Here is a 23,908-nt window from a genome sequence, read left to right as displayed (position 1 = left end):
GGGGCAAGTAGAAATAAATCGCTTAATTGCAGACATTACTGTAAATTCTGTCTCTCTTTGTCTCAGCATACACATATAGCCCAAACTTTTGACAGGCTGGGTCCACTCATCACTTAACTGAAAAGCTTTTAAGATTCCCTTGGAGTTTAGCCCTTGAATGAAATGGCTTCAACCTGCAAGTCATCCAAACATCCATTGTCCTAAAAAGGAGTGGTGTGTGCACATTTAGCCCATGAGTTAATAAAGACTTCCCATGACTGGCCTTAGACTATAGGCTTCAGAGGGAACGGTTTGGCCAAGAGAAGAGCTCTTCTGCTTTTCAGCCAAGCATGAGGCGTTTAAGCTGAGGATCAGAGACTTCTGCAGCCTGACGTCATCCTCCCCGCACCCACCACCATAGCGGAGCTGCTATGTGAGCATGAAGGAGACCGATTGGTTTGCTGCCATTCTGTTGATCAGATGAACATGTTTGAGTCAGAGCCTGCAGTTCAAGAGAACCAGCTCCTCTGTAGAGTTAACAGTAAAATCTATAAAATATGATCAGCTATGTCAGGTTCATTCATACAGAATGAGTCTGTATGTTTGCTTTCAGACACAAACATCCAGTGTAGGTAAAAAGTCATCCAGGCAGCTTAGAGGGAAATGAACAGGAAAGAATGGCTGGTAAGGGGCCGAGTTATGCTCTTCTGTACTAAATCAGTGTATCCCGAGTGTGAGCACAATCCCAGAGATAGTAAATTGGCAGAAACATTTGTTTCCCCAGAGAGAAGGTGTTGTGAACATGCAGTTGAAGGTTTGATTCCCGTTGCTTTCTTTCAAAACAAGCAGAGTGGTAAGCTGCCCTCCATCCCGCGAGTTAACTATATGAATACACACACAGAGGAAGAGTTAGTGTCAAGTGTGTCATAAAAGATCCAACCTATAGCTGAGTTACAGTTTCCAAAGTATGGGAACTGCTGAAAAACAGCTGCTTCCCACTAAGTTTGCTGGCATCTCTTCAGTACAAGGGGAACCATTAATAAGTCACTTTGTCCATGAGATGATGAGAGGGTTCACTTTTTAGGTGACCTCACAGGAACCGTACCTTTTTTATTTTTCACTGCAAAGAAAAATGTCTAACTTCTTTAAAGCTGCAACGTGTCAAATTTCAGAATTTTACCATGAAGTAATAGTACCACATGACAAAGCCGGATAAATATGGCTGACAGAACCATGCAAGCTGCATGTATGATGTCAATATTGTAAACCCCGCCCACAGCGCTCTGTTTGATCAAATGGTTGTCCAAGCAGCAAATACAGTGTTAAAAAAAAGTTAAAGCAGGTCTCTCTTGCTGTGTATTTACTTTGTGTTTTACTCTTGTGATAAGACCATGACAGTGTTTACCTGGACGTTCTAAACCTCAGACTAACAGATATCAAATAGAAAATGTCGGTCAGAAGTCATAAATTCAGCAAAATAACTGAAAAACTGATATTAGCTTTTGCTGCCATCATCTGTAGCAAAACCCCTGAGTGTATTAAACCGGTGTGTTTTATTGCTCATGAACTATGTTTTATTTTTTCCTTTCAAACGCCAAGCCCACACTGAACCCTGTATTTCATTTCTCCACTTCCAATGTAATGTTTTTTAAATACCGTAAATCCCTGACTTGCTCCATCTGATCTCAGAGCAGATAGAGCCGCCCTTATGTTTGCATGAGGATTTACATAGTGGGAGCCTTTTGAGCAGAGAATGAGCTGTCACAAGTTTTCTCGTGTAAACTTGCCGTCATGTAAGGAACAGTTGTTTGGTTTCTTTCCATGAGATTATAGGTAGCAGCTAGACAACGCCAGCCGGTGTCCTTCTCAGCTGGAGCTCAGCAGCTCCTCTGTTCCATAAATACAAGAATCAAAAGCAGGGTCAGGAGGGAGTAAAAGACCCGGCCAGAGGCGTGGATCCGGGTGGGGCAATTGGCAGCATTGATCGAGGGATAATAAAAGCTCAGGCCAAGTGTTACTGAACAGCCTCTGGCTATTCTAATCTGAGCTTTCTGTGAGTCTTGGGAGCTTTCCAGTTAGTTAACGGTCTGTAGGCCTTTGCTTCTACAAGAAAGTCGTCCTGTATCTGTGCAATAATAGACCCCTCCACAGCACACAGGACAGATTATGCCCATTTACTTGAACATAAAAGTCTCTCTTAAAGCAAAAATACAGCAATTAATTTGGAGTCATTATGTCCCTCAGTTCTCCTGAGACTCGTGAAAATGTAAGATAAGCACCGGGAGTTTGGTTCTGGAGACCCGAGCAGTGAAGTCCCAGGGGTCAGTACACTCAGAGGCCAGAGGACGGGGGCCATTTCAAGCATTCTGCTTCAACGGCTCCTGAGGCCACTGAAGCTTTGCCTGTACCCTTACACTGTATATACCAGCACTCGTCCAGCACGGACCACCACACTGTGTCATGTTACCTCCCAGCTGAGCCAACACTGTCTCTCTGAACCCAACGAGGCACGAATTACACTCCTGGGATGGCTGTGAGGTCATCGCCTTTACCCAGCCTACTGTGGTTATGGGTAGTGGTGGACCAAAAGCTGTATAAATTAAAAGATTACAACCCTAAATTGTGTTACAAACTCACTTAACACCAGCGTGAGAATATTAGCTCAGTTTAAGTCAGATGCAGTTGGTGACCTCCTGGCACGATTTTTTGCTCTTACCATAGATGTGTGAGCTCACTGCTGCAAGAGTTCACTATTACAGAAAGAGCTATATGTTAGTCGCAACTCTGATTTTACACTCCAACACTTGTTGGAAATGCTGAACTGCAGAGAAATGCTGACACTAAAACCTGTGAACTTTGTTTAAGGACCATAGTCAGCATTGTCAATATCAATATGTACACTTTTATGTTAGAATAAACCACGAGCCAACCACTGTGCGAGAATTTCAGGAATATTTGGGTTTGAAAGAAAAACGTTGAAGAAAGTTTAGCTTGTGAATGTTTCTAATGGAAACAATTCTTTCATGAATCGAGAAAATAGCATTTGCAGCTGTATTCGTAATTGCTATCAGTAGAGTCAACAATATAATGACAGAAAATGGCTAGAAATTCTCTGATAGTATCAGTAACACCATGTTTTTATCAGCGCACTGCACCATTTCCCAAGCGAGTTCCCAATCTTATTTTTTGTCTGTTCATGTCCTGCACTAACAGGCGCTCTTTCCTGCTGTAACTCTCTCGCTGCTGATGACTTGGGTGGGTTCTCCTCTGCGTCAAAATGTGTCCAAAGCCCAGACGGGCCCTTCCAGAGGAAAAAGGATGGGTGGGTGGACACTGGAAAATGCTCTGATAAGGGACAAAAAAGAGAAAGTGCAAAAGAATGAGTGGCTTGAGTGACCATTGGAAAACACAGGAGAGCCCTTTGTGTTTATATTTTAGATTCACCTCCATGTCGGTGGATGCCAGTCTGTCAAAGGGACCCGGGTTGCCTGTTTCTGCTGCAGTTTTTAGACAGTAAGATGAGAGTCAGGCCTGCCTTGCCTTCAAAGAGCCGAGCAGAGCTTTAACAGGCAGAAGAGATGAAAAACCAACAGCAGTATCTGCTTTTCCCATGTACATCTTTCAGCGCCGTCATTTAATGAAGATGTAGGATTTGATTGCATTTAACTCTGTTTTCCTTCTGTCTGCATTGTTTCCAAAACTGATGCCAAATCAAACACTTCTCTTGTGGTCTTCGATGCAGCTGCCAGAAATGAAAAGATAGCTCTCAGAGGCAGAGCCAACAGTTTTGTTTTTTGTTTTTTTTTTTCTTTTTAATTTAAAAAAAGGTCTATGTGTTCACTCTGTTGTGGACTTTTAGCTGTTATTATTACTTTCAGCAAAATGACAGAAAAGACACATTTTGAGAAGAGCTCTGTTTAAAACCCGTGAGAGTGATTTTGTGGTTTATTGGTACACTTACATCTGCAAACAACTGCGTGCACCTTTCGGTTCACTGATTTTTAACAATAACATTCGATCCAGACTGTATGATGCTCTGATAATCTGCAGTCTAATCCATCTGTGCTGAAGGCCTCAATTAGAGAAGGTTGTTAAATGAGCAGAATCAAATGAACTGTAACATGCCAGTTAAAGCTGGGAAATCAAAATGATTGTTAATAGTAGCGTGTCTACGGCCGGATCCAAGTTTCTTTGCAATAGCCTCGTTATTTATTGTGTCTACAGAAAGATGTGAAGGACGTGTTCACAGCCATCACGTTCGAGGTGGCTTACAGCCTGGGGAAGCACGTGCTGACGGGTTACCAGGAGCGAGACCTGCCCGCGCTCACGCCAGTGCTGCGATGGAGAAAAGGAAACAAGATCGCAGTGAGGAATGAGGTAGAATTGTTATAAATATCACTATCAAATGGAGCTGTGGAGGTTTTAGGGCCTCTCTTTTTGTCAGATTGTGCAGAGCTGAGGGAAAATTCAAAGATGTCACATCATCCTGCACTTTCATGGATGCATAGTTCACTTGAGTCCCAGCAGTCATTTTTGCTCTTGTATTGAGAAGATTACAGTTAGTCTACCTATTTTGATTCTGAAATTGCTCATTTCCTCTGTGATAGAAGGTGAGATTCTTCTCACACCTGACACAAAGACCTCAGAAGGAATGAAGGAAATTGTTCAAATTGAGGTTATAATGATTCGGTGTTGGTTACTAGCTTATTATGGTCTCTGTTCGCTTTTCTTGAGTGCAGGCCAAAAGGACTGATTCATTTATTTTCTTTGCAACTACCTCTAACCTACCCAACATATCCTTCCCTATGGTCTGCACTCCTTGAAAAACTGAGGGATTTGCATCTTTCAGCACCTACAAAATTCATTTATCTGAAGCTCACTGAACTATAAATGCTTGACTTAAGTTTCCTTTCATTATTTAGCCTAAAACCAAAGACCATCTTCTGACTAATTCAAAGAGGGATCAGTCAGAGTTAAGGCTTCTGGGACCCCTTGGATTAAAAAAAAAAAACACCTTTATGGTGCCAATAACAACACAACACTGCCCCCTAGTCTGAATATGAAGTCAGTGTGTTGTGTGCACGGACAGCATGAGCCCATATGAGCTGTGTACTTTTCTGTTTCCTCTCCAGACTTGGTTTGAGAAGAACTGCCTGTCGGACGACTGCGCTGCAGACTTGCGGCTTCAAGGGAAACTGTTCCTCCCCGGGTAAAAACCTTCGACTTCACAGTTTAGATACATTTCCCCCGTCTTTGGCTTTTACTCCTGTCCCGAGGAAGCGAGCTGACGTCATAGGCCATGTGGGTGTGGGTAGTGGAACCATGACTCGTGCTTGGAGGATATCCATATGGTTTTCCATATTTAGGGAGTTCCCTTTCTTTTTTGTGCATTTTGTGACAGTTCAGCTCGGTCATGGTAACCAGCTGTCATTTTTCGTTGTATAAGCAAATCCTTGACTTTAAGGGCTCTTCTCTCTGTTTACTTACATTTTACAGTAAAAATGTCAAAATAAAACAAACGTGCTTGTCAGTATAAATCTTTGCTTACTGTTTGTCTTTGGAGCATATCACAGTTGTTATGAGTTAATTCTTTTTCTGAATTTAATTGTTTACTTTATTCTGCCATCAGGGTGCATAGCAGGCCCCATTTGGCCCTCGGGGGAGTGAAGAACGTCTTCTTGAACTTGACCATCTCCAATGCCGGAGATGACGCCTACGACACCAACATCTACTTCAACTTCTCCAGAGAAGTTTTCTACATCAACTTTTGGCAGAAGGTCTGTTCTGGTTCTTGAACTATCTGTTGCTTATTAACTCAGGCCCTCATCTTTATTTCTAAAATAAGGTTGAAATGATACACATAAGTGTATTTTCACACAAACCTATCAGCTGAAAGTGTACAGTTTTCCACAGAGATCTACATTTTCTCACAGAGAGTTTATTTAAAAAGACTGATGAGGCGTCTGGAGCTCAGTCTAAACAATGAAGCACAGAAACAGACAGACCAGGTGAACTTCAAGCTCCAGCTGAGTCTTGAACGCAGCCCCAGAGATGAAAATGCGAAGAGCAGCAGCAGAAACAGCTGTCCCGTCTCACAGGGCAGCTCCTCTGGCTGAACTGTCATACAAGTCTAATACAGATGCACCATGTCAACAGCATATGAGCTGTTTGCATGAGAAAAAATCTCATACTTCATATTGGCTCCGGCTTGATTTATGTGCTTTTTAAACCTTGTTAGTCAGTGTCAAAAGATTCCCATGAGGCCACGCTGGAACAGGGCAAATACAGACATGCAAATGGTTAATGACTGTGGTTAATGGAGGTATTGATCAGACTGTCTCACCCTTTGACCCGTAACAGAAAACTATTTCATCGTTCTGTTAAAGCAATATCTACTAACCGCCATCCCACATTAAAGTCAAGTGATTTCCCTTGCGACCCCACAGTATGTGGATGGATTTCACATCAGCCACCTCTGCCTCTGCTCACGTCTGCTCGCTCACTCGTCCCAAAAGAGGACAACAGGTCCGCTTGCAGCCAAAAGAGACGCCACGTCAGACAGTGCACTCAGACACGAGCCTGCTTGGGTTCGGCAGCTCCTCAGACAGTATCTATCAGGCTGTCTTTTCCCCTCTAAATGGACTTCATGTTTATCCACCAGCTTAATTTTTTTCTTTAACCCTGTGATGGAGAGGACCAGCTCTGTATGGGCCAAACCTGTGACACAAAGCTGAAATTGAATTTAAATAGAATACAGGCTGCAGGCCATTATTAGGAAAACAGTGACTGAGGCTGAGATTAGGTATCGGGTTTCTGGAGCCTCATATTGTTTGGGAAGCTGATAAGTCAGGAGGACCCGCTGCAAAAAAGGGAACAGGAAGTTAAGAGGACGGACAGATGGACAGTCGTTTGCTCTTTGAGACATTTTTAATTACTTGCAGGAGAAGTCTGAGGTGATGATGTGAATGTTTCTCTCAGTGCCCCCCCTTCTTCAGAGAGTGCAGCATGAATTTGTACTCATTTCATATTTGAGAGTGGGGTGTGTTATCGCTGTTGCTCTTGCAAAACAAGCTGTCAGAAAGCTAGGGAGGTGAATTGGTTTCAGGAGCACTGCCCTGACACTCATGGGACTCCAGCACAGGCTTCTGTGTTTTCTTTTTTTATCTCTCAAATGTTTGAGGAGTCTGTCTTTTCTTTCTTTTTCTTTTTTTTTTTTTTTGTGGGCGGAGTTATAGCAGATGTTTTGCACCATCGTATTTCTGGCAGAAGTTTATCACTCTACTACATTACACTTAAATAAAAGCATGCCTGCTTGTAAATCACAATTTGTTAGATTCAAACACCAGTTACAATATTAAAATATGAATGGGTGTTGTTCATGTTACCAATTAACATATGAGTAACATAATATGTAAAATAATCAAATCTATATTCACCTCAATACACTGTGACCAAAAATTTTATTATTTACTGTGGTCACCCTGGAGTGATAAAGAAATATGCTACATAATACTCTTTTTCCATAATTACTTTAGTTTTTTCTTTTATGCTTATATAATTGTTTAATAGGACTGCTGTTCTCTCAAGTATGACTTTGACATGTAAAGAAATATTACGATGGTGAAGATGAAGGATCTGAATATTTCTTCTACCTCTGACTTCTGCGAATTGTCGTCCTCACCGACATACCTCTCCAGTCCAGGCCTCAGCTGACACTAAAGCAGAGTAAACAATCACAGTGATAGTTAATGGTCCTGCCATTTGCGAAAATCCCAGCATGTATTTGTTCGTGACCGAGAGGGAACAGAGAAAGTAAGCAAAGAGAAATAAAGTGAAGAAGTGCTGAACAAACACACTTTGTCGTTTGGAGGCCCAACACACCACATGTCTGCATGTTCTGCGCTTTCTCTCAAGGGCTGCCAGGCGGGTGATGAGTAAACAGACTGATTTCCCCAATCCTGCCCAGCCCCATGGGACAGGAGGTGTTTGCACAGCAGCACAGAGGAATACAGGAAATAGAGGAAATTCCATCATTGCCAGTTTTTCTGGACACCCCCACCCCACCCCCCTCGACCCACCCCCATAGAGCTGGCTCCAGTGTCCATGCAAAGGGCTGCTTATTTAAGCTGATTTAATGAAGATTGAGGGCACAGCCACACCCTGGACCGAAGCTGGGAAAATGCTGAATAAGAGGAATATTAGTGTGGATGATATGTGGATGGTCACATACCTTTAGATCTGTTTGGAAAGACAACCTGTTATAAACACACTCTCCAACTGGGCAGCGGGACAAGCATGCAGATATTTTGTATGACTTACCTTAAGCCTCCTGCTAAATCATCCAGAGGCACTACTCTCTTTTATTCCTGTCAGAGTAGTGAAGCATCTCTGCTTTTTTCCACGCTCCAAGCACACGAGCTCAACTGACAGACTCTCTGTGAACTCTTGCTAAAAGAATTCTTACTCCTCATCGGGTCAAGGCCTGAGTGTTTACACAGCGCAGCCGGTGAAGCTCCATATTGTTTAGACAAGCTTCCAAACACACAGCCTGAAGGCCGTCCAATTACCCACCCGCTAAGCTGAGTGTGTGCCATCACTGCTTTGTACATTCTTCATTTAATTTAATTTTGACCTTCAATGAGATCTGAGCACTTATTCTTTTACTAATGTTGTCACAATGAACTTTTCTTTCAGTGTGTGTGCCGAGGTGTGCTTGTGTGTGATTTTAAAGCTGCAGTTACTTTTCTGTTATACGTATGTAAAAACTGTGTTATCTGTATTTGCATTGATGTTACATTCCAAAGCCATTGCTGATGCTTTTTCCCCGTCATCTAAATGAACTGTTCCCCATCACAGGCTGCGTCTTCCTCTTTGTGTCTTCTGTCTCCAGTATGTCTGTCACTTCTCCTCACCCCCGTGTCTATCTATCTTTTTGCAGGAAGAGAAGGGTATTTCCTGTGAGCTTGTCGATTTTGACTTCCTCAAATGCAGCGTGGGATTTCCCTTCATGAGGGCACAGACTAAGGTCAGCGCCAAGCAACTTGGAAATAAAGTCACATCAATTATAAAAAAAATCCAACTGTAGTTGTGGCATATTTGCATGGAAGAAAACAGCAGACAAACTGTATCATATGGAAAACAGTTGGGTTCACGTTGAGAGCACAGTCAGTGACAAATTGATTTGCTGTTGTCTTTTTTTCTCCTCAGTATCATTTTTCTGTGATTTTTGACACAAGTCAGCTTTCTGGGGAAAATGACACGCTGCAGTTCTTAATTCATGCTAAAAGGTACATTTTAAGAGTCATAATTGATTTTATATGTGGCAATATTCATCTTTTGTAACACGGTCTTGAATGAATGTAAATGACTGCCTTATAAACCTGCACTGCAAAAGGAAGCAATAACTACTTTGATTCTTGTTTTGCAGTGCCAATCCTGAACACAAACTCTCTGACAACACTCTGGACCTGTCCATCCCTCTTGTCCATGAGACTGACACGACTATTACTGGGTAAGAACAACAATGCTCCTGTGAAGACTTGGCTTTGGGAAATGAAGGGAGTGCTTTTGTCAGTGCAGAGCACATCAACTTGAAAAGGCTTATCTCTGAGCGCTTTATCATAGCTCTGCTTCTCAGAGAAGGGAGAGAGATGTAAAACAGCCTACATCTGCCAGAACTCTGACATCTGATAAGACTGCTGTGTGTGCAGTGGCTTTAATGTGGAGGGAGGCCTCAGAGCAAAGCTCCACACATCTGACTCGTGTTTCACACCGAAACAAAACTCTGCTGTGCAGCTAATAACATGACTGAAGCCAGAGATTCTGATGACACTGTTTCAAGACTAGTCCTTTGCAAATTATGCACATTTGCACAATAGATATTTCTTGCAAATGCATCATCTGGAATCTCTGTCCTGACCACTGTGGCCTGCAGGGTGGTCACACCGTCCTCCTTCATGTATGGAAACTCCATAGAAGCCTCGCGCTTTGTCCAGCTAGAAGACATGGACTGTGACTTTCAGCCTCTAAATCTCACTTTCCAGGTACCGCAATTCTGGAGTATATAGACTACAATATTTTTTCACTTTCCTCATGTATATTCACTTCTCTCTTCCTTCATACGGTCTCTGTGTGATGTGGTTCCAGGCCATAAACAAGGGGCCCAGCAGGCTGCCTGGCTCCATCGTGGACATCAGGATACCCAACCGACTGGCTGGCAACGGAGCTGACATGTTTCACGTCGTTGAAACACAGGTGGATGCCAACAGCAGTCTATCTGCAGTATTTACTCAGCCCAAATCCTTATTTATTACTTTGTTCACCTGCAGTTAGTCTAGCCCCGGCCTGTTGGTTTTGCTTCCCTCAGATAACAGTTTTATGTACAGAAAGCTGCTAAGCTGGTGGGCTTTTTGTCATGTCTTGGGAAATTTGCTTAGTGTGAGGCACCAGCAGGCCCGTGAAAATCAGAGTGAAAGTGTTGACGCTGCTACTGAAGCTAGCGGACCATTTTGTTTCACAACATTTTGCATTTAGGTAAAGAAACGCAATACTCCTGCTCAGTTTTAATTGTTTTCTTAACCCTTGCATCGCGGCCTTTCATATAGGTAGGTCATGGGGGAGCTCAAGCTGTTAATTGTACTTACTGTGAATAGGCAGACCGAGTTGACGGCATCCCACCCTCGTAGATCCCATCTGGAATTGCTTCCAGGGGATCAGACGGCTTGCACGAAATGGGAATGGGACACCTGCAGACGTGGCTACTGCCCCGTACCATAACCATCATAAACACTGTTAACACTTTGTCTAGCCTGTGGCACACTGGACAGTTAAACACTTACATTTTATCATAGCTGTTCTCATGTTTGTGAGTAGCAGAGCAGACAGTGACTGAAAAGATCCCACCTCCGAGCTTCAGGTTGGACTCTGAAGAGGTTGAAAGGGGAATTGTTCCCCGGAGGACTGGGCAGTAAAGCAGACACCTCTAAATCACTCCATATGGGAAATCTGTCTGGGAGGGGTACCAGCTTCTTGTAGGGGAGAACTTCCTGTGAGCCCTGGAGACCCGTAACAGTAGTGGGATTGGCCAGTTTAGTCAACAAAAGTGCTTGTGTCTACATTTTTACTGTCAAACTCAAATATTCGCCACATCCTATTTTAACTCCTGAACGACTCCACCTAAAGTCGTCATCAACGCGACAGTTTTTCTCATTTGGCGTGTTCTAGGTGGCTGATGGTCGAGGCAACTGCACCCCTCACAGGAACCCAACACCATGCACCATCCCCCAGGACAAAGAGAGCATCTTTCACTCCATATTTGCCTTCTTCACCAAATCTGGACGCAAAGTCTTGGTAAATATCCAGATCATGCATGGCTCTTTGACCTTTCAGAGGTCACTGACAGTCAACCCCCTGTGAGGATTCTTCCTCTTATGTTTTTTTTTCTTTGGCAGTGAAACATCTGTTCATCACACATCTTTCCTTCTCTCACACGCTTTCTCTTTCCCACTTTCTCTTCTTTTCTTAAAAAAAAAAAAGGACTGTGACCGGCCTGGAAGAGCGTGCATGATAATCTCCTGCAGTCTGGGTCCACAGTTACAAGATGAGGCTTTGAGCATAGACATAAAACTTCTGCTCAACACTGAAATTCTTAAAAGGGTGAGAAACGTGTCACATGCTTAATAAGTTCCATTTTAAGGTTATTGTGATTCCAAGACCAGCCATAATCCTCCGTCTCAACCCACAGGATAGTTCCTCAGTGATCCAGTTTGTGACGAGGGGCAGTGTTCAAGTAAATAACAAGGCAATGGAGGTGCCAAACGGCCTGCCAGAGGACATTTCTGTGAGTACATCAACAGTTAAAGCATCATTAACCTCCTCTGATAACTCTAATAATATTCATAGCCCTGACAATAAATTTCCTCTCACTTCTGCGCATCACAGGATGTTTTATTATGTAAATCAAAATCATAACAATGGGTTAAATGGTTATGTGTAATGAGAGAATGATCCCCCCTCGCTGTAAATTTAAACCCCTAACTGAATGATCAATGGGGGCAGCACGGCGGCTTAGTGGTTTGCGCTGTTGCCCCACAACAAGAAGGTTGTAGGTTTGGTTCCCAGGCCTGGAGCCTTTCTGTGCAGAGTCTCCATGTTCTCCCAGTGCCTGCATGGGTTTCCCCCCACAGTCCAAAGACATGTTTAGGCTGATTGGTGACTCTAAATTGTCCGTAGGTCTGAGTGTGAGCGGTTGTTCGTTTCTGTCTGTCTCTATTTGTGGTGGCCCTGAAAATGGAGGGAGGGGTTTGGGATTGGGATTGACTCCAGCACTACCCGCGACCCAGAAATGGATAAAAACAACAATAAAAACAAACTTATTGGGGCCTGAATCAGAGATGCAGGTTGAAGGACTGGATCTGGACCATTTATATGGGATGTGAGTCCAGGAAACAGCTGTAGGTCTACTGAATGGTGGCACTTATATTGGGTGTTTTCAGGGGCCTCAGCTGTGCTCAAGGACAGACCCCTGCCCCCACTGTTTGCTGAGGGATTGAATGGCCCCCAGATCAGATGTGATGATTATATTGAGCCGCTGGTATGCCGGCAGAGGGATCTCTCAAGTGATTGGGGTGCTGACCGTACTGCAGCCCTGCTGACCTGGACCTCCAGACATGTTTAGAAAATGAGTGTGTCCATAGCATGCCACTCTCTCAGCACCTAGCGAGTGTCCTCTTTCCAGTGACTACATTAGCAGTAAACACTGCTACCTTTCCCCCCGGGGATTGCTGCTGGCTAGAGCCCACACGAGTCTAATTTGTGGTCCCTGGCTGCATTGCTCACAGCAAGCCTCCTTGTTCTCAGCTTATATTTTATCACCCATGATATGTAAATAAATCTACATAAAAATCGTAGTTTTTTTTTTTTTTTTCCCATTTTTCTTTTTTTTTTTATTCCAACTATCCAAATCACACACTTAACATCACAGAGCTGAGTTGAATGAACTTCACGTTCATCCACACATCCCACACAAATTACCTATTGCACAAGTTAAATTGGGAAAGTCAGAGTCGCAGAGCAACAGCCAGGAGAGCTTTCATCTTTTCTGTTCATGCAAGCACTTTGGCATGCATGACAACAGTCAGATTCCAGGGCACGGAGTGGGGGGGGGGTGTTAATGTGACAAGCTATTCAACAGACAGAAAGATATCTATCTTCGCTTGTCCACTTGGTTTTGTCTTGGCTCACAGTTGGCGTCTCATGCCGCATTTGTGTTTGAAGCCCTTTGTAGTATTGAATATTAAAGCAGTGAGATTCCTTCGTACGTCCTGAATTGTTGTTGCACTTTTGTTTTCAGGAACAAATTAAGAGGAAGTATGGGGCATTTGGGAGAAAGCTCTTTATTGGTCTTTGTTCAAGAGCATCACTAAATAGACTCAGATTTTTCATGACCCGAGTGAATGTGTTTTTTTTCCATTGAAGGTCTGAATGTTGACATTGACGCCAACTTGGCTGTGGTGTAGAATAATGCAATATTTCACTCCAGTTAGACCGCTGTTAATTCAGTTTCAAATCAATTTAAAGGATCAAAGCACTTGTGGACACATATATCAAGTTGCTTCAAAGCAAAAAGCTTAAATGTGTTACACAAATAGATTTAATGATGCTATGAAGGGACCAAAAAAATCATTTACTTAATAACATTAAGCACAGCAATTGGTCACCAGATATTTCTTCCCTTCACTGTAGTTAAATGTCACACTCTGCATCGGGTGAGGCAAACACGGTTTGCTGTCAGTGACAGATGATCCAGGAGGTCAGCATTCACTCATGTCCTAGGGAAAGGCTTAAGAAGCTTTTTTTTATTTTATTGGGCATTAAGGGATCATTTTATTACTCTATGTATTAAAAAAAGAGAGTGGGTGATGTTATTTTGAATTGAACTAATCTGATATACACATTTGGCATCAGCATTGTTTTGTGAAACAGTGATGGTCAAGCTTACTGATTGGTGTAATATTTTTAACGTCAATTAAAGAAAGGGAACGTGTTTGAGGTAATAATAAATACCAAGACTGTGCAATTGGCAGCCCACTGTTATTTCGCCCCCTGGTTTTCCCCTGGAATCTAGCTACATTTATTTTGACCTATCTTGTTCACATGGCTACGTGTGTTCTATATAAAATAAACTCTAATTTTCTGCTTAAATGTTGAATCCAGTCATGAGATGTAACCATGGCGAAAGCAAACTTTAAACAAGCTTTGGTTATCGTCGTTGCATTTCCATTGCATCATTAGCAGCACATGACTTAATCTGCTTAATCATTGTGTCCCTGCTTGTTTGGGTCTTATTTGAGTGTGAGTCACTATCTGACCGAAGCGTTGCTGTGTTCCAGCTGGTGTTCGAGGCTCTCCACAGTCAGGAGCCGAGGGGTTACGTAGTCGGCTGGATCATCGCCATCAGTCTGCTGGTGGGAATCCTCATCTTTTTGCTGTTAGCTGTGCTACTCTGGAAGGTAACGTAGCACACAGATACTTATTTCAGCACACAAATTTGGTAAAACTGCTCATATTTCTTGTGAGACTAACAAACGGCCAAAGTCCTGTGTCCAACTTTGATTAGACACCAGTGCAGTATCCAGCCGCACGGGGACAGCTGGAGGTGGGAGGGGTGGCTTGCTTTGGGCCTTCAACAACTATGAAAAGGACAAATCACAGACAATAATTCACGCCATACCATTCACATTAAAGGAAAATCTTAAAAGGGGGAAACAGCAATTATACTGACATCCAGAGGCCCAGTTAGCACAAAACTCCTTTTATTTTTCACTGCTCCATTTTCCACTGGGAATACCACAACTAAACCTTGGAATGTTGGTCCTGGGATGCATTTCCCCCCTCCTCGATCCCCAGGTCCTCAGATCTTGCCAAAATAAACCCCACTTACAAGAGCAGCACATGTCCTGTATTGCTCTTTTCAGGAAATGCCTGAGGAGAGTACAGGTCTGTATCAATAAACTGTAGTAGCCAAATGCAGATAAATGAATGAAGTTGTAGCGAGAGAAGCAGCCTCGCAGTGTGGCTTTGTTGATATACACACCAAGAATCCACAGCTTTTCCCCTCCCTTCCTATCCACTTTATGTTGCACTTTGTAAATGCATGTTATAGGTCAGTTAAATGCAAATTACAATCCGATATTACGTTCCCAGAGAAACATTTCTGCAGGGGGAGCTCTTGATTTGCTTCCATCTATGCTGCCTGTTTTGGCTGGTTTAGCTTGTTCACTTCAAATTGCGTATACTTTACATTCCTCAAAGCATACAATGCCAAGATGTTCTAAATTGATTTCCTATCCTCCACACATCAACAGATTTCCAGTTTTGTCACTGTGGGAGAAATCTCAACTTGCATCCATTTCTAAATAAGATATTATTTCTGACTATTGATCTCTTCCATCTCGATTAAACCTGTTTGCTGTATTGATACACCTCTAATGTCTGTAGCAATATATCACTGATAAGCCAATACGGGCTATAAAGCTCAAAGTTATTCATTTACTATGTGAAAAACCACAATCTGAAATGGTAATGAGGTGAAATGTGAACCCAAAGTTGTTGTGTTTTGGTTTTTTTTTTACTCCTGCAGAGATAAACCTCATTTTCACAAGTGATTGTATTTCTAATTCCTCAACAGATGGGCTTCTTCCGTCGGCGCTACAGAGAGATCATCGAAGCAGAAAAGAACAGAAAGGACAGTGACGAAAGCTGGGACTGGATGGAAAAGAATCACTGAGACTTGCATTGGTGTGGGGGTGGGGGGGGGGGGGTCCCAGAGGAGCCAATGCGATGAGGGATTGGGTCAGGAAGGATCCAATAGCACGGGGTCTCGAAACCCAGCCGCCCCAGTGGCACCAGGCCCTTCAGTCTTTCATATGTGGAAGAGAAGAATATCCTCCATATTTTTTGGAGACTTCTTTTTTTTTTTTTTTTTTTTTTGGTGGGGGTCCAGGAAACAGGTTTCTGAGGTGGCAGAGTGGCTTGCCAGAGGACACTTGCTGTGGAATTCAGCTAACATGAAAGGACGTAACTCCTTGATGGAGACTCACATCCGTGTGGAGATGGCATGAATACTGGTGGACGACAAAACCCTCAGGGCTGTGTTACATAGCAAATTTATTTTTATACATACACTTTAAGCCATAATGTGTAAAACTGGGCTTCAAGAAGATTTGCGGTTTTGAAGGCCATTATAAATGTACTGTGTCGACAGTATGTTTTCCTAAAAGCACTGATGTTTGAGAAGAAAGAATGCCTTGACTCCTTAACTTTACTTTTTATGCCAAAGATGTGTCCTGTACAGTATATGATTGGAGTCATTTGTATATTCAGTTCTTCCTGGGAGTGAAAGATTGTATCTCTTCTGTACTATTTCTGCCTTATTAATATCTGTTTTACACATCTGACTTCCCCTCCCTCCTATAGATAATCAGCCAGAGATATTTCTGTGTGTTACACACAGACACACACACACACACACAGTGATTGAGACGCTGTGTTCTGATGTCATGCACCAGTGTTGTCGGATTAGTCTGAAAAGGTCTGGGGACCCAGAAAAAGCACTCTGAGCTCATTGGGACTCAGTTCAGGATGCTGTAATCAGCAGAAATGTTGAGTTCTCTATTAACGCTTTAGTTGCCTTGTTTCTTTTGTTATTGACGTCTGAAAATCAGAAGATGAGCTGTAAAAAAAAAAAAAAAAAAACCTGTAAGAGCTGCCTTCACGTTTCCAGCATTGCGACTTTCCATCAGCATTCCATTTGTTCTGGTCATGCTTTTACCCAATCATTGGTGGGCGTTAAAGTGGATGTAACTAAGTGACTTCAACTGATTTACATTTTAATCTCAGTGCTTTAAGAGTGCATGGGTAAACAAACAATTTACAGCTGGCTCTTTAAATAGACCCCTAAAGGTTTACAAGGTCAAATTAAGGTATTTCAGTTGATTTTGAAATAAATAATTTACTGTGTGTTGTAACACAAGACCGGATCACAATTTACTCCCCAAAATTTTCCAGACGTCACCCAAGCAAACCTTTTAATTCCACCATTATATTATTAAAAATAGATTTTTAGCACGAAACATGAGAACCATTACCCTCCGTGGCCAGATAAGTCTGTGATGGGAGTCTACCTACAGTAATTTACAGGGCCCCATGGCATGATGAATGCCCTAAAAATAGGTGGGAGTGTGGTTCTCTCAATGACGACACGTGAACAAGCTCTTTGGGGCTCATGGGAAAAGTTCATTTTAAGCCAACATGAAGGAATGTCAGCCCCATGAAAACTTGCCACCTCTGACGTCCACGGCTCATCAGCGCTCAAAAGCTTTACCCCAAATGTTTATTCAAGTCTTTTCAGTGTTGGGCTAGATTGTGAATGAAAATACTGCAAAAGAGGGAATTCAGTATTATACATCAAACTTCAAAGAACTTTACCTGTTTTACTTGTTTGAAAAGCTTTTTTGCAGAATGCAACAAAAATTAAATAAAATAAAAAAATAAAAAAAAAAAATACACAAATGAAGTTAGGATGAAACCCTGCAGTCTCAGGATGTGAGGGTTATTTTGCAGTAAAAGTGAAAGTCAGATTGAAACGTGCAATGCAATAGAACAAAACCTATATATGAAGACTTCAGTGCTAAGTCACTTTATGCCTGACTATGATTGCTTGGCTCTCTATTGTGTTGAATCTTGTGTATGAATCTTTTACTGATCTGATACACTTTATTTTTTACCATTTAATTCCACTGGCATGATGGCATATACTGTACACATTCACGTCCTCCCTCTGCATCTGTTAAACCGATGCTATATTGTTATGCAGAGAAACCAACACTTGACATGTTTTGATACATTTTAACTGTGATGGTTATATTTGTTTGTTTGTTTGTTGTCAATGTTTAATCTCACCGTTCTTTTGGGGTTTTGTTCTGAGTATACTACTGTCAACGAATATCTTTTCCATTATAGTGTGCTGTATGTTTGATGTTTAAAATCATGTTTGAGCAGTATATTTATCAGTTGATAAATTCTAAAGTGACACTTCCTGGCTCCTTGAACTGTTTTTTTTTTTTTTTTTTTTGGAAAAATAAATCCTGTGTGGTTGTGGCTCACGGTGAGTGCTGCTCTCTGCTGGCTGCTTCGCTGTAATACAGACAAAAATTCAACAACAAGGAAAACACAAAATGCCTGTACATATTCAAAGGTGCTGGACAAAACTCTTTTGGGTTTATGTGCAGTAATATTTGCTTATGGAAAAAAAAAATTAGACTACAATTCTAATCAGCATATTTCTGAAAATCTGCTAGAATTATAGTTTAAAGTGTGTCACAGAAATAAGTGATCATCGCTTGATTGATCAGTTTTCAATGAATCAAGCAAAAATATTAAACGCTCTTTAATGTCTTCGATACCAGGCATAATAAAATATGAGGATTTGTCGTTGTAAATTGCATTTTTCTGTTGTGTTGTTGACAAATTGTGACCACTTCACTGAAGGAGTAAGCAGTTAGTCCGAATGGTGACGGTGAGCTTTTGTTGAAACACTAATCCGCAACGACTCGAGGCAAAAGGTCCGCTTGTGGTCAGGTTTCATCGCTTGTTGCTGTGAAACACAGAATGAATTATTGATATAATTCATTATATTACCAGAGCGAACGCAGCAGGAGGCCGTCACTTCTCTTTTGACCATGTCCTCCTCCTTCCACCACGGCTCGATTCGGACTGCGGCCGCGGAGCAGCTGGTCGCACCGATCGCCGGTCATTTGTGCCATTTGGTGCTGCTGTGTGACGGCGAGGAGGCGCCCGGGCAGTTTGGCCGGCTGGAGGCAGCAGCTCGGGCTTTGGCCAGAGCCACTGAGAACATGGCAGCCGTGGCCTCCAGGTATGTCCACTGTGGTGCCCTGCAGGCACAAAGCATGTGTGGGATTTACATTTGTCACCTTTTACTTCCAGGCGTGTAGCTGAGACAGAGGATGACGTTTTACGCACGGACATGGCGTCCTTACTGGAGCCTGTAGCTGTGTCGGGACAGCATGTGCTGCTGGCAGCCCAGAAACTCAGCATCCAGCCCAGTTTGGGGGAACACAGGGAGGAGCTCATCACCGCCACACAGCACGTCTTCCTGAAATTAGTCGAAGTAAAGTATGATTTTTCTTTCGCTCTCCTGACTGAAACGGTGTTTGCAGTTGATGACCTGACTGCTGACCCTGAACTAAACACAGACAGGAGGAGTGGGTTGTCACTGAGGTTTCCTTAAATGGAGCAAATACAGTCACGCAGTAAAAATCCTTCCCTTAAGAACATACACTAACAACACTGAAAAAAATTGGAGTGTTATTTACTTGGGAAACCTTGGAAAGTTTTTGCACTAAGTAAATTCTACAAGGGCGATCATTAAGTCAGTTTTACTAGTTTTAAAACTCTCAGCTAAAGCCGATGGCTTTTTCTAACTTTCATTTTTGGACTATTTTTAATTAAAACGTACATTTTACATATTTTTTAAATCTGTTCTTAATGTTTTTGCTTATTGAAACAATGACTGAGGCAACTGTGTGATTTAACACACACGTGTGTGTATGAGAGAGACAGCACAGGGCCTTTTAGGAGATCACAAACACTGTAAGACATTTCATTTTGCCATTGAAAATTCACCCGCTGCCTTGAAAAAGCAGGTAAACCTCGTCATTATCTCAGTGTCAACTCCGAAATGTCTAAGGTTTTCTAAAAAACTTAAGTTTTTTTTTTTTTTCACTTGCCGACGTATTGACGTAATACTTTGTTAAAGTAAATAAATACTTGACAAGAAAATGCAAAATGCAAGGCCTACAGCGCTCATACAAAAGCTGTCTCAGTTTTTCTGTCAGCACTACTACAGATGGCATGAATGAAAAATCTTTTTTTTTTTTTATTGTCCAGCAGCAATATCAGCCTCTCAATGTGTGTCTCTGCTCGTAGGTTCTGTTAGTGGACGATGAAGCTACCGTCAGGAGAGTTGTAGCTGCTGCTGGTCATGTTTTGGAGCAGCTCTCTGAGCTCGGCTGTTCTCCAGACATGAAGTCTCTGCTCCGGTCTTTCCGGGCGTTTTCTGACGCCCTTTGTGCCCTCCACAGTCTGACAGTCGTGAGAGCCGACTCCTTACAGGATCCCACGCAGTCCCAACAGCTTCTCGATTCACTGGAAACCCTGAGGAAGTGCATCTCCATGCTGCACACAGCCATGTGCACAACCATCAAACACCCGACAAGTGAGCCAGCACAGGCAGCCAAGAGGTTCATTCTGGATAAGGTGCAGAGCACAGTGGGTGACATTGTTATGACCCTGAAAGGTGAATGTCCACGAAGCTCACAGAGTCCTTTTGGATACTACACAGAGAGGAGGACCAGACTGATGCAAATACTGACTGCTTCCCCCGCGTCCTCGGTCCGAAGCAGTGGATTTGACATCATGGTGAGAGATCTCGTGTTTCACTGTATGCTCGTGGCAAACTCTTCTCGTAGAGAGTTTCATCAAAAGCTGGTAGGTCAGTGCCGCCACATCCTGCAATTCTGGTCTGACATAAAAAGGACTGTAAAGTCTTCAGATGACCCCGATGAGCAGAGCCTTGAGGACACCTTCATTTTGTTAGTCCAACAAATACACATGCTTGATAACACGTTGATACCTGCCATCCTCTACCAACTCTTGGACACATTTTCGACAGCATTTTCTACATTTGAAGAACTTTCAAGCGTGACGAGACAGATCATGCTCACAGATTCCTCAATAAAGACGGATCTAAATTTTATTCAGGAACTAATCGAGGATTTCATATCTTCCACTGATGGAATAATACAAGTGGCAAATTTTGTCTCAGCTGTGGCTGTTGACACAAAGAGTTTGGAGAACATCGAGAACTCACGCGCCTGCCTTATAAGACTCAGAGATCGAATTGCGTCTCTTTCGCTGGAGCTGGCGGATAATGCGATGCAGACTGTGCTTAAGCTTCATGATGTTTGTCAGAAATGGGAGGAGGACACCACCCAGCTTCTGGATGCTCTCAGCGATGTGACGGATGTGAGGGAGTTCACCGATATTGCTTTAAATGAGATGGTAAATGACCGCCGTGGGTGCGACTCAGCGTACAGGGAGCAGAGCTACAAACTGTTTCATGGACATGGAACAAACCTGAAATGTCACATGAAGCTGGTGATTCAGTCAGTAAGGAGGCACCTCGACAGAAGCGACAACCCCATCTACAGAAATGGCCTCCGGGTCTTGCTGAAACAGGTTCAGACCTCTCAGACTAAAGCAGGAGAGGCAGTGAGGGACATGCTTTTAGGTTCCCAGCTCAATGTGGAGGCATATTCCACTTTTTCAGACAATGTTTCCAGAGTCATTCAGCATTTCAAAGTGCTCAGAGAGGGCCTGGATGGTGAACAGCATCCGCATCTTCTGAGTCCGCTGCGAGAAAGGGCACATCAGCCTGAAACCCCAAAGCCATGCTCACCAGTGAAAGAAACCTGTGAACTGACCCGGGATCATATCATTAGCGGCTCTGGTTCTGCCCTCTGGGAGCTCATGGAGGGAGGTTCCCATGCTGAACAGGTGGAGGAGTGCTTAAATGAGGAAACCACGGAGGCAGAAGTGCCTCAAAAATATGACGGTGATGATTTAAAGGTGCCAGCCATCTCCGCTGTGCCCAAACTGATCCAGAAACCTCTTGAATTTGACCTTTTGCCCCTCTTGTATACAGTTATGACTGTGACTAAAGAGAAAGATGTGGAGATGCTCAACCAGGCCTGCACTGGTGTTCTAGAGCTGTCTAACTGTTTTGCTCAGGCTGCAAAGGAGGCCTTGGCCATCGTGGATGCTGTGGATTGTCAAACACTGGAAAGTTTTCGAGCAGAGCTAGTGTCACTGACGCCGCTGCTTGTCCAGGCAGCTCAGGAGACGGCGATGAGCTCAGCAGTGAGCACAGAGAGTATCAACAAATACAGCACGCAGTTTTCCGACCTCATCAGCAACATCAGAAAGGTTTTGCTGCCTGTTGCTGGAACCTGGTATCACGCTGTTCACCCTGCGCTGCAGGGAAACCTGCCAACTGTGGCAGCCCCTGTTACACAGCAGTTAAATGATGTAATGAGATTATGTGCTGACACGGTCCAGCTCTTGACATCATCCGATTTGAACTCTCATGACGGTGAAGAAACATTCAGCAGTTTACAACACAAACTGAGCAAAGCCCAGAACAACACGAGCTCTCTCGTTGAGATCTCAGCCTCACTGGCCGGACACGCAGATCAGATGGAGGGACTCTGTATCCTCTGGGGTCTCTCAATTCAGATTTTATTGACTTCTCTTGATAAGATTTTGGGAACATCAACTGCAACGTATCAGTTGAGACCTCAGAAACAGCTTTCTGTGTTGTCGGAGAACTCACTTCGGCTCCAAGAGGCAGCAAGAATCACCAGCCTGAGTTGTCGAAGTGCTCACAAATCTAAACAGCTGACAAGACACCAGGATGAACTAAAGATACTGACGGACGCTTACCTTAAAGCTGCAGAAGAGCTTGACATCATGCCAAGTCTGATGCAACTTGCAAAATCTGAATTCTTTCAGAGACATGTTTTGATTAAGATGAGAGTGCTCTCGGGCCATTTAAGCAAAGCAAACACGGATTATGACGCTGCTCTTAAAAATATTGTCAGCATTGCTTATTTTGCAGCTGAACACTTTAGAAAGAATAATGCAGAAGATTCAGAACAAAAATTTGGAAGAGCAGCACAAACATTTGTTGAAAATGTGGAATCTGTGACCAAAATAGTTGAGGACTGTTTAAATTACATTTCTGACCCACGTACCCGCGCTAATCTGAGGTCTATGAACGACCACATGTCTTTCCAGGTTTCAGATATTATCAGCAGGGCAAGGCTCATTTTGGAGACGCAATACATATGTGACATGCTCACTCTGGATGTACAGATACAGTGCTGGTCAGCCAAAGCTCACTACGTGGTGGAGGAGATCAGGAAGCAAGATGGGATTCGCCCAGAGGCCAAAGAGCAGGTTAGAGCCGGTCTACAGGGCAAAATATTTGATGATGTCGAAAAAGCGTTGGCTGCAATCCCACCCAAAGTCAAGGAAGAGAGTGTAAAAAATGTGAACATGGCAGCTGGGGCCAAGATGGCCCTACCAAGAAAGGATAAACATGTAGGTATCTCATGAGATCTCATAAGATTAATCGGTTATTTCTCAAAATTACAGCAAATCAAACCTTTTTCTTTTTGTGTCCTTCACAGGACATTCCCAGGGCTGGTGCAAACAAAACCTCTTCACTGACCTACACGTCTATTTTCCTGAAACAAGAAAGTGACAGCTGGGATACCAAGAACAACAGAATTGTCCAGGTGACCAGGAAGATGGCTGATACAATATGCTGTATGACTCAGTACCTGAAGAAGAAAGGCCCAATACCAGTAAGGTCCACCAGAGGTCACTTTTTTGGGGTTTGTCGGTTCTGTTCCCGTGCCTGGAGCCTTTCTGTGTGGCTTGTCTCTTTATGTCGGTCTTATGATGGACTGACAATCTGTGCAGATCATTCCCTGCATTCTCCCAATGCCACTGTCAGCTGGAATTAGCTCCAGCCGTTGCACACCTGGACGGGTAAACTGTGCTGATGATAATTTTATTTTGGTGATCAGAGGTCAAAGGTGAAGGTCTAGTTGATCTCTCAAAGCAGTTTTTAGAAAATGCCGACTTCTTGGTAGCACTTTTAAAGAAATACTCTCACATTTGACACCAAAGGTTAAAGGTCAAGGTGTGACATCTCAAAATGGGTATACCTCACCATACTGTAGAAGTTACGCCATAATTTCAAACAAATGCTTAAACAGTCTTT

The 23,908-nt window shown here is 43.1% G+C and overlaps 1 protein-coding gene across 1 annotated transcript in view; it reads left to right on the top strand.

Moving 5' to 3' along the window:
- itga9 (integrin, alpha 9) overlaps window positions 1-15,790 on the top strand; it is a 39,178-nt gene extending 23,388 nt beyond the window's left edge. Inside the window, exons 16-28 of the mRNA XM_029521828.1 lie at window positions 4,204-4,356; window positions 5,112-5,188; window positions 5,609-5,756; window positions 8,918-9,004; window positions 9,187-9,266; window positions 9,407-9,490; window positions 9,914-10,022; window positions 10,126-10,233; window positions 11,203-11,328; window positions 11,515-11,634; window positions 11,723-11,818; window positions 14,370-14,489; window positions 15,668-15,790. Of these exons, the coding sequence (XP_029377688.1) occupies window positions 4,204-4,356; window positions 5,112-5,188; window positions 5,609-5,756; window positions 8,918-9,004; window positions 9,187-9,266; window positions 9,407-9,490; window positions 9,914-10,022; window positions 10,126-10,233; window positions 11,203-11,328; window positions 11,515-11,634; window positions 11,723-11,818; window positions 14,370-14,489; window positions 15,668-15,766 (1,407 nt within the window). The 3' untranslated portion in view covers window positions 15,767-15,790. The remainder of the gene's footprint in view (window positions 1-4,203; window positions 4,357-5,111; window positions 5,189-5,608; window positions 5,757-8,917; window positions 9,005-9,186; window positions 9,267-9,406; window positions 9,491-9,913; window positions 10,023-10,125; window positions 10,234-11,202; window positions 11,329-11,514; window positions 11,635-11,722; window positions 11,819-14,369; window positions 14,490-15,667) is intronic.
- The last annotated feature ends 8,118 nt before the right edge of the window (window positions 15,791-23,908 follow it).

This window comes from Echeneis naucrates, chromosome 15 (assembly GCF_900963305.1).
Source record: "Echeneis naucrates chromosome 15, fEcheNa1.1, whole genome shotgun sequence".
NCBI classification, from domain to species: domain Eukaryota; kingdom Metazoa; phylum Chordata; class Actinopteri; order Carangiformes; family Echeneidae; genus Echeneis; species Echeneis naucrates.
This window is presented reverse-complemented; position numbering and strand designations above follow the sequence as displayed.